This window comes from Monoraphidium neglectum (assembly GCF_000611645.1).
Source record: "Monoraphidium neglectum strain SAG 48.87 unplaced genomic scaffold scaffold00246, whole genome shotgun sequence".
Taxonomy (NCBI): Eukaryota; Viridiplantae; Chlorophyta; class Chlorophyceae; order Sphaeropleales; family Selenastraceae; genus Monoraphidium; species Monoraphidium neglectum.
This window is the reverse complement of record NW_014013382.1, coordinates 17,413-27,703: the sequence shown is the minus strand read 5'-3', so window position 1 is coordinate 27,703 and position 10,291 is coordinate 17,413. Positions and strand designations below refer to the sequence as shown.

The following is a 10,291-nucleotide window of genomic DNA, read 5'->3' as shown; positions in this document are numbered from 1 at the left end:
CCCCCTCCCCAAACCCCACCCCCAGCACACCTGTTGCGCTCCATCGCCTGTTCGGCCTTCTTTGCGCCGCCCCCCTGCGGCCCCCCTCTACCCCGCCGCCCGCCCGCCAGGCCCCCGGCCGCATCAAACACGCCGTCCAGCCCCGCGAGCCCCGTCCTCGCGACGCTTTTGATGAAGTTGCGCCCCGGTGGCGGCGGGCGCCCGTCCGGGGTGGCGCCCTTTTGCCCTCTAAACTTCTTCCGTTTCACGTGGTCTGCCGGGCCGCCGTCGCTGTACAAGACATAATCTGATAAGATGGATGACAAGGGGCGCGAGGGGACAGGACCGGGGGCCGGGTTGAGTGGTTGATGGGATACTGAGGTTGGGGGGTGGCCTAGAAGGGGAAGAGGGTCGGTGCTTTGTGCCGTACAGTGAAGGCAGCGTGCGTGCGTACCTTGTGCCTCCAGCCAGGTACTTTGCAACTCACGGCGCCCGCGCACCAACAGCGGGGCGTACGCAGACGCCACCAAGCTTGCAGCTGATCGATTGTGCCGTGCACAAAGGCCCATCGCCTTGACAAGCCCACGCCTGCATGCCCCAAAGCCCGCCAGCTGCCCGCACCCAAGCGATCACCCCTGGCCCGCACACCTGAGTATGTTGGCGCAAACACGTGCACCACGTCCTTTACAACGTCCCTCATGCTTGCCGCGTGGGCGAACGCGTCAAGTCGGAACCCGGCCGCGGAGCCTCCGATTGAGTACTCCTTATGGGGGAACGCGTACGTCAGCGCCGCGCCGGCGACGAGCATCTCGGCGCAGATCATGAGATTCTGGAGCGCCTTTCCGTCTTCCGGGTCCTCGATGTGGCCCATGCTGTTGATGGCGGAGATGGCGATGCCCTGGGAGATTCGGAATTTGAGGAGGCGGGTGGTTGGGGTGCTTGCCAGGGAAGGCAGCTCGGGGAAGGCTGGTGACATGCATCTCGGCCGCATCACCAGAATTCGATTTTCGGACATCAGTGCACAGCAACTAATCTTGCCATGGGCTGTTGCTTATGTAACCCTGGACGGTGGCAGGCAGCGACGGGTCCGTGGGTGCTGGTGCGTTGTGAGTTCATGCCATTCTCGCAGACCCGCCCTGGCAGCTGACCCCCTGGTCCGTGTCCCTGCCGCCCTGCCGTGCAAATCAGCCACAATGTCTGCTTGCCCTCACTTCTGCTGGTCTACCGGAGGACTGCTGCCTCTGTCGGACTGCTGTCACCAAAAGCAAGTGCCCTGATCATGTCCCCCCAAATTCCCTGCGGCCCCCAACGGCCGCCATTGAGTCACATTGTGTATGAGTCACATTGCGTGTTGCAAATTATCATGCGCACCTGCCAGAAGGTGAGGAACACTACGGTCTTGACCAGAACAAACTTGAGCAGCGGGCTGAACGGCGCCAGCAGCTCGCCAGCGCCGATCCAGAACAGCAGCAGGCCGTAGAGCGCAAACGTGTAGCTCACGTTGTAGAGGATGGGCAGGTAGAAGTAACTGCCGCACGGGAGTTTTTTTAGGGAGGGTGGTGCAGCTTGCGCGTAGCATTGCAAATGCAGCTGATTTACATTGTGAGGAAGCTGTGTGTGATGTGGTGCTCAGATGAGACGGCCTAGCAATGATAGGGTTCAAAGGGGTGCCGTCCCCCATCCAGCTGGTGCTCACCCGTTCTTGGGGCTCATGTCACCGTCTGTGTAGGCGTTTGCGGCGTACAGCACCAGCGTGAGCGCCGCCATGAGGGGCTTCAGCAGCAAAATTTGATCGAATTCGCCGGGCAGCAAAATTTGATCGAATTCAGCACAGTCAATGGGGTGCACTGATGAGACTGCTGCGACTGGGTACGGTACAGTTGAGTAGGGGCCTGCACGTCTGTGCATGTGGCGCAGCAGGGCCGGCCGCAAGCCGTTCTCAAGGGGTCAGCCGAGCAGCCAACCGCTGCAAGCCGCCCCGTTGCGACGCGCGAGGTGGTTCTGCTTGCCAGTCTCTGTACACATCTCCCCCTTGCAGCGCATCCCCCCACGACAGGGTGGTCCCCTGTGCCCCAGCCGACTGCGGCCAACGAATGCCCGCCCAGTACCGCCCGCCTCAAAGCAGGCGACAACGCCCCCCCTCACGCCCCCACATCCTCCAGCCCCAGTTCGTCACAGCGATGGCAGTTGCCTCGGACGCCGTCCTCACATCCTCACTCGTATCGCGAGCGCCGCAGGCAAGCGCTGCGCGCACCTGCATCGCCGGGAGGCAACATGTGAGGTGCACCCAGGAGGGGTGAACCACCTTGCCCTCCGCCTTGACCACCACAGCCCCCGGGCCGCCCACATACGCCAGCAGCAGGCTGGTGAAGTTGTAGATGATCCACGCCTCGTAGCTGCGATCGCGATTTCCGAGGGAGGGGGTGTACGGGTGTCGACGAGCCGCAGGGTCAACATGCCACGTTGGGTGGGCTATGATAAGGATGAGCCATGATCAGAACCTTTAGGATGACGTGTGCGGTAGCTTGCCAGCGGCAAGCGCCTGCGCCTACGCTGAGCGAGCGCTGCAGCGGCTGCGGCGGCCAGGCGGCTTGGCACGAGTGGATTGTCCCGTTCGCCCTCACCAGCGTCCCGTGCCTGCTGGTCAGCAATCCTGAAATGTTCCATGTGACTTGCAGCACGCACACACCTCAAAACCCCGGTCATGAACCCCCAGCCACAAAACCCCAGCCACAAAACCCGAGCTATCTTGCCGACCCACCAGTCGCGCACTGTGTCAAAGTAGATGGCCGAGTGGCGGTACCTGAGGCTGAACCACGATCCCAGGGCGTACACAGGCACCATGAAAATGAGGCGAATTATGTAACGCTGCAAGGTGGGAGGAGGTGGCCAGGTGTGCGTGTGCTGAGGGCGGCTTATGTGTGTGCAGGGGTGGCCGGTTGCTGGGCATGCGTCGGTGCCCCTCGGACCGGTTTCAGCGCATGGGTTGACCGACGGCGGCAGAAGCGGGTCAACGGCAGCTAAGTCCATCCGCATGCGGATTTGTGGTGACATCGATCATGGACAATAGGGATGCAGCGCAGCTGTACATGATGCGGCTGCCTGCCTTCCATGTGTCACCGGCCACACCTGGAACAGAGGCTCTGTGTAGTTTCGCAGGTGGCACAGGATCTGATGAGCACATGGGCGAGGAACAGGGCATGCGTACCAGCTCAGTGTGTCGATTTGAAGGTGATGGCAGCCCATGCATGGCTGAGCTGCGCGGTTGCTGGACAGTGCAGCAGCAGCTGCATGCGTCGCCGCTGCACTCACGGCGCACCTGCACGACGGAGATGGACACGGCCCCGAAAGCGCACACGCCCGCCAGGGCGATGACTCCCGGAGTATCCAGCATGTTTTCGTGCTACATATCATGTGCAACGCACCATCGACTCGCCTCTCTCTTGGCGGAGGGGTCAATGACGGGTCAGCACGTTGTCGGGGACATCATGGGGCATATTCACAGAAGAAAGATACGGGTGGTGCCTAATTCGAGCGGTTCTGAACATCACGGATGTCGATTCTGGCAGTTGCAACCTGCCTGCCGTGTTGCCGAGTTCTACGGGATTGTCGGAGCTCTTAAACAAAACATATTGGTGTAAAACCGATCTTAATGCGAATTATCAGTGACGTGGGGGCCTGTGCACTGCTGTCCCAAACGATCTGATCAGTCTTGTCCTGTGTCTGCATGTCTCGCACAATCTTTGGCAACACCGTGCAACTATATACCTTGGCAGACTCTAGATGTCGGAAACGGAGGGCGCGCGGCTCCCTCCCCTTACAGAAGCTTTGCACGGTCTCAGAGGCCGGAAGTTCAGCTATGGAACCTATAGAAACATGGTCCGCGCGGAACGCCGTCGGCTGGGGCTGGCACGCAGCATTGATCGCCGCGGACAGGCGTCACCCGCACCACCCGCTGCAGGTCGAGCAGCGGTACTTGCCACACTCGACATGTCGTGCTGCCTGTCGCGCAGGCCCTGGCGATCACGTTTGTGGGATACGCGCTGTTTCACGCAGCGCGGAAGCCGCCTGGTGTTGTCAAGAGGTGCGTTGGGACAGCGAGCAATTGGGCTCGGCTGGTGATGAGACCCCCTTTCAGATGGGTGACCCATCAGTTTTGTGCAACCCGCCGATGCGTTACGCATGCGGGTGAATTCGAGGCATCTGGTAAACGTCATCCGTTAGCAATGTACCTGTGGCCACTCATGCTGGCGTACGCAGCGTCCTGAATGGGGGAACGGCCGCAGCTGTAAACAGCACGGCAGCAGCTGTCAACGGCACGGCGGCGGCTCCAGGCGACGGCGGGGGCTGGCCGCCGTTCAACGGCCCGCACGGTCAGGTGGGTGAGTTGAGGGGATCATGACTATAATCATCATCACCACCATCATCATTGAGGCCACCTGCTTTCTTGCTGGCCGCTGGCCCTCCTGATTTCGAACTGCGCGATCCCACCTCCTGTTGTTGGGCTGCCCAACCCCACAAGCAGCGCCACCTCAACAACCAACCTCGCTCCCTCATCTCTCCGCCCTCGGCCCCCAGCCCTAAACCTCCCTCATCCCTGCGCCCTTCCAAATTCAGCCTGCCCCCCACCCATCCCTCCTCCTCACGCCGCACCTACACCCTGAACCCAAAACCCCGAACCTCATCACCACACACAATGCCGAAACCCAGGCCAGGCTCGGCGAGCTTGACTTGGCTTTCCTGGGGGCTTATGCTCTGGGGCTGTTCGTGTCTGGCCACGTGGCGGACAGGTCAGACCTGCGGCAGCTGCTGGCCTGGGGCATGGCCGCCAGCGGGCTGCTGACCTCTCTCTTTGGCATGGTGCGCACGAATGAGGGCTGGCCTAGCCTTGCACGTCTGCGGGCGCGCCCGAACGCTTTCCATTGGTGCTGCGGCGCCCCGCGGCTGGGCAGGGGCGCCTCGGCAGCGGCGGGGTGTGCCCAAGCCGTGCACTGAGCCATGCTCGAGGGGCCGAGCTCGTCGCGCGGAGCGTGAGGGTGATCCTCACAAACGCCGCTCCATTTCTCGTTGAGCTCCCTTTCGTGTGCCCTTTCACAGCAGTCCCGGCTGCGCGCGCCTGTGATCGGCCTCCCACCCCACGTCCCCTCACCACGACTCGTTTGCAGGCATACTTTTGGGAAATCCACAGCCCTGCATTCTTCTTGACAACGATGGTGAGGCCTGGTCAGGCGCGGCTCCTCCCCATCACCAGCTGCCTCCCGCGCTGGCTGCTTCGCTCCATCGAAAGCGGCAGCCCCTCCTGCGGCTGCCCTTTCACACGCTGCCAGCTGGCTTCGTCTGTCGACCCTAGGCGCCCGTGCACTGTCTACGGCAAACGCCACGCCGCTTGAGAGCTGGCAACTCCCTTATTCCCCGGGCCCCTCAGCGCCGCCTCGAAGTTCCCGCTCTGCCCAACCACTCCGCGGCCCCCACCCGGAAACCCGGCCTCTCTCTCACAAAAGGCCCTCGCCGGCGCGGCGCAGTCCATCGGCTGGCCGTGCGTCATATCAGTCATCGCGAACTGGGTCGGCCGCGGGCAGCGCGGCCTTGTGATGGGCGTGTGGGCGGCAAACACTTCTCTAGGGAATATAGCGGGCGCCGTGGCTGCGTCGGCGTGCCTGCGGCTGGGGTGGGGCTGGAGCTTCGTGGCTCCGGGGGTTGCGCTGAGTGGGGCAGGCCTTGTTGTGTTTTTGCTGCTGGTAGCGGCGCCCGAGGACGTCGGATTGGCGGGCCCCGCGGGCGCGGCGGGGGGCGGCGGGGGCCCGGCGTACGCGGCAGTGGGGACTGCGGACGACGGCGGGGCGCGCGGCGCAGGGCCCGGACGGGCGGCGGCGCGGGCGGCGGCGGCGGGCGGCGGTGGAGGTGGCGGTGGTGCGGGGACAGGGACCGGCGACGGGGCCCTGCACTTCGAGGTGGGGCTACCGCGCACATCCTTCTTTGTTCGCGCGCTCAGCGTGCAGGCGGCACAGCTATCTGCACCGGCTGTGCACACACATTCCTGCCTTCACGTGCTTTCCTTCTGACTTTTGCTGCACCACATCCATCCATCTGATGCTCTCCCTTTGCCCCCAACACATTATATTTGAACCAGCACATGGTTGCACCTGCACCCCAGAGCAAGCCCGCGCTGGCACGCCCGCCCTCATCCCACCCCGCAGGTGGAGGGTAATGGCGGCTGGGAGGACTGGGGGGATGACGACTTTGACGCCGTCGAGGATGACTACCCAGACACCGTCTCCCTAAACCCCCGCGACGGCCCCCGTGCACTGCCCCTCTCCACGCCCGCGCGCACCGCGTCAACGGCCGCCGCGCGGCGGCCGCGCAGCGGCGGCGGCGGCAACGGCGGCGGCGGGCCCGCGCCGCTGTCGTTCTGGGCGGCGTGGGCGATTCCAGGGGTGGCGTCATTCGCGCTGGCCCTCTTTTTCAGCAAGCTCATTGCGTACACATTCCTTTATTGGCTGCCATTTTACATGAGCTCAACGCCCATTCAGGGTCGCTTGCTATCCCCAAAAGAAGCGGGCGACCTGTCGACCCTCTTCGACGTCGGCGGCATCGCCGGAGGGGTAGCTGCCGGGTACCTGTCCGACCGGACGGGCGCGAGCGCGTGCGTCGCGGCGGCGTTCACGGGCGCGTCGCTGCCGGCGCTGTACGCGTACCGCGCGCTTGGGCGCGGGGGGCTGGGTGTCAACATGGCGCTCATGGCGGCCGCGGGGTTTTTTGTCAACGGGCCGTACGCGCTGATTACGACGGCGGTCAGTGCTGATCTCGGAACGCACGAGAGCCTCGGGGGCGATGCCAAGGTCAGCGGGAGCAGCGCGAACGCATGCACTACCAGGGAGGGGCCACAGCCTCTGCTTCGGTCGCGCTGGTACCTGCTGCCCCACTCGATCAGAGGAGCTCCGTTAGCTGCGCATTTGCCGTTCACACAGGGAGGGCTTGCTCGCCGCTGCAACCGCATCTGTGGGTATGTGCTGCCCCTGCTGCGCAGCCGGCGAGATCCCAACCTCCACGCCTCACGACTCCGCTCCTCAGAGTCCCACTGCCGCCCCCTCGCCACCCCACCTCGACCCCCGAACCAAGGCCCTGGCTACAGTCACCGCCATCATCGACGGCCTGGGCTCTATTGGTGCCGCGCTGGGGCCCGCGCTCACTGGCTACATCGCGCAGGCGGCTGGCTTCGACGGGGTGTTCCTGATGCTGTACCTTTCTGCGCTGGCGGCGGGCGCGCTGCTGGCGCGGCCGGGGCTCAAAGAGGTGCGTGATTGGGATGATAAGATGGACTGCGTGGCGGGCCAGGCAGGGTTGGATGGGTGGGGATGCCATGTTACGGCGGCGCACGGGCGCGGGCTGTGGGGGCCCGGGGGAGGGTGTCAGCACAACCTAGATTCGGTTGGTGAGATCAAGGCAACTGCTGTCGGACTTTTGTGTCCAGAGTCTGTGGTCTGCTCATTCCTTTGTGAAGCGCATGTCTCACTTCCCTGGTGCCGCCCATGCGCTTGCCTCCATCTCTGCGCACAGCTGCACGCCTTGAGAACTGCGCGCACCGGCAGCAGGGGTGCGGCTCCGGCGATTGAGCTGCCGAACAGATGAAACTGAAGGTGGTGCATCTGAATCTGGGATCACCCTGTGCTTGGGGGCTCAACATGGCTGTGCGCCGGGCTGAACCCTCTACGAGGCTTTGATCTCTCGTAACAAGCAGACTTTGATTGTCCCAGGCTCAGTCGTTGCCGCCCAGCCTGCCCGCAGCCGTGCTGTTGTCATCGGTGCTCATACTGCAGCAAAGCGGGCATCAGCGGCGCAATTGCCACACGTGACATGACTATATGAATCTTGCATCCCGTTCGCCATGAAGTTCTCACTGCAGCCGTGGCCCACGCCGCCTTGCTTGATAGTCCAGGCCAGTCCAACAGCATCTCGCGTGATGCCACGGCAGTCCAATAACGCCACGTTGCGGCCGCGCAGCAGGGCATTTGTCACACAGGAGCAACCGCTTCAGATGCGGTGGGACCGCTGCACGCTCCAAGCTCCACTGATTATTGTTGGAGCCCTGCGATGTCCGTGCTTCAAGGAGCATCGACACTGCTTACCGCAGATGTCATAACCGCCCCGTTCCTTTGGATCGCATCCCTGCTTGATTACACAACAATTTATGTTTGCATGCAGATTGCCACACACTTGCAGACCAGCACGGCTTGCCACCATGTTGGTGGAAGCGCTCCCCTCTAAGTTGAGGCAGTAGTTCCACTTTTGGTTCTCACCACCACAGCAGCACGGTGCTGAGCAGCACCCTTACCTAATTCTTGAGACGTTCAGAGCATGCACGCTCAAAACTGTCTTGAAGCACATGTCCAGCCCCGTCAGGCCCCGTTCACTAACTTGTGACAGTTTTCGGCTGGCTGCAATTATCAGTGATCCGGGCGCTTTCAGCCCGCGGTGATAGATGATGCAGGCCTGCGGCCCCGCGTGCAAGACAGACCGTAAGGAAGGCGGAGAAGCAATATGAATCCTGGCAGCACGGCGAGCATCGCCTCTGCGCTGACACGGTGCTGTCATCGCGACTGTGGCTGCAGCTGGCGCCTGGGCTTGCACTGCAGTGGCATCACTGGAAAACCCACAGGCAACTCTTGAAGCGCCGCGGTGAACAATGAGTTCAGGCTTTAGTGCTGCACATGACCGCTCCAGGTGTACCGGCGTAGTGTTCTGCCCATTTTCTAGCAACATGGCACACCATTACTGTTCCAGTACCGTACTGTACATGTGTTGCAGAGAGTCACGATGCGCAACACATGACCCAACGCAAAGCGCCCGTGGACAAATAGCTACAGCACAACGGTAGCTGGTGTGTTACTTTGTTTCAAGCGGACTTCAAGTTCCTGCCTCCAGGGTGACACGGTGCATGCCCCAGTGCCTCGCTCCCCAAAACGCCGTGGTCCCACTGTCACAGATATTGGTCGTTTTGCCCATGCGGATGATTCTATGACAACTTCGGCAGTCAGTGCTACCGACCCGAGCATCCACTGAACACCGCCGGGGCCACCCCGTGTCCAGGGCCAAGCGACGACACGTGCAACGCGCATTTGTGTTGCGGCAGCTATCGTAAAGGTGTTTCCTACGTGCACATATCTGGTCGTCAGCTGAGCTGCACTGCCGCAGCCTCTCTTTGGCGCGGCTCGCTGGGCAGCCAGCACCGACACAGCAGTGCGTGCCCGTGCTCGTGCCGCAACCCAGCCAGGACCTGAGAATCTCCCCCTCCCTGAACCCATATTTGTACCTTCACCGGTTTGACCACTTTAAGGATGCTGCTGCATCGCTGGGCCGCCGTAGCGGTGGCCGCAGCAATGGTGTTGGCGCTCGCGGGGCCTGCTGCGGCTCAGGGCGTGCCCAGCACCGACGCAGAGCTTGGCTCGAGTTCGTTGGAGGCGAAAAACCTCTACAACTCCTGGAAGCAGGTCACACAACCCAACGTGGTGGCCCAACAGCAGCGATGGGCTCAGGGCAGCGACTGCGCCAGGCGCGACACCGCCACTCTCTGCGGGCGGAGCGTCAATGATGCAGACCTAGCCGAGCAGGCGACGCTGCTGTCGTCAGCATCGCCCGCTAAGTACAGGTGTGATGGTTGTATTGTTTCCCTGTTCTTTTGGCTTATCGGCAAACTTAACATGAGCACCCGGGGCCCATGTTCAGCGCACCCTTGGAGCCGACTTGCGGCAAAGATGTGCACCTGCAACACAATTGTGTTCAGGTTCAACACACGAGGCAGGACCATCCTGCCTCGACAAACGATGCCATAGTCAGTCCCTTTGCGATGGCTGGAGACTGCAACGCTGGCAAGCGGGCTGCGGTCTGGGGATGGCCCAATGGCTCATGTGTAGCAGGGAAGTTGTCACCCAATTCTTCACATGCTAGGCCCTGTTGTCCGGGTCGAGGCCTTAAGCCCTAGACTCTATTGTCCGGGTCTTAAAGGCTCGCAGCTGGCTGTCAAGCCACCGCAGCTCGCGTGCGCTGTAGCCTGGCTATTGGTGATAGGGAGTCAGCAGCAGGTAGCAGGTTACGACCTGACCGGCAAGCTGCGTGCGAGACCAAGAAGATGACTGACGGTCGCCAAAAATCGTCGGGCTGGTCGCCGCATGGCACTTGTTGGATGTGAATTTTTTTGCTGATAACCTCAGCTTTGACCCCACGCGTGCGCATGAACGTGTACGCGTGCGCGCTCGTGCACACACACACACACACACACACACACACACACACACACACACACACACACACACAC

General features: G+C 62.2%; 2 protein-coding genes across 2 annotated transcripts in view; one reads left to right on the top strand and one right to left on the bottom strand.

Moving 5' to 3' along the window:
- MNEG_2239 (Transmembrane protein) overlaps window positions 1–3,373 on the bottom strand; it is a gene marked incomplete at both ends in the record, with an annotated part of 5,168 nt that extends 1,795 nt beyond the window's left edge. The window contains 8 exons of the mRNA XM_014049286.1: window positions 31–286; window positions 628–877; window positions 1,351–1,507; window positions 1,676–1,752; window positions 2,234–2,375; window positions 2,741–2,847; window positions 3,109–3,150; window positions 3,299–3,373. Coding sequence (XP_013904740.1) covers window positions 31–286; window positions 628–877; window positions 1,351–1,507; window positions 1,676–1,752; window positions 2,234–2,375; window positions 2,741–2,847; window positions 3,109–3,150; window positions 3,299–3,373 — 1,106 coding nt within the window. The remainder of the gene's footprint in view (window positions 1–30; window positions 287–627; window positions 878–1,350; window positions 1,508–1,675; window positions 1,753–2,233; window positions 2,376–2,740; window positions 2,848–3,108; window positions 3,151–3,298) is intronic.
- A 1,816-nt stretch (window positions 3,374–5,189) lies between these two features.
- Window positions 5,190–7,592, top strand: MNEG_2238 (hypothetical protein; the record flags this gene model as incomplete). The annotated part of the gene is made up of 5 exons (XM_014049285.1): window positions 5,190–5,192; window positions 5,481–5,930; window positions 6,177–6,818; window positions 7,099–7,272; window positions 7,572–7,592. The coding sequence occupies 5 exons, from the start codon at window positions 5,190–5,192 to the stop codon at window positions 7,590–7,592; spliced, it is 1,290 nt and encodes a 429-aa protein (XP_013904739.1).
- Between the last annotated feature and the right edge of the window lie 2,699 nt (window positions 7,593–10,291).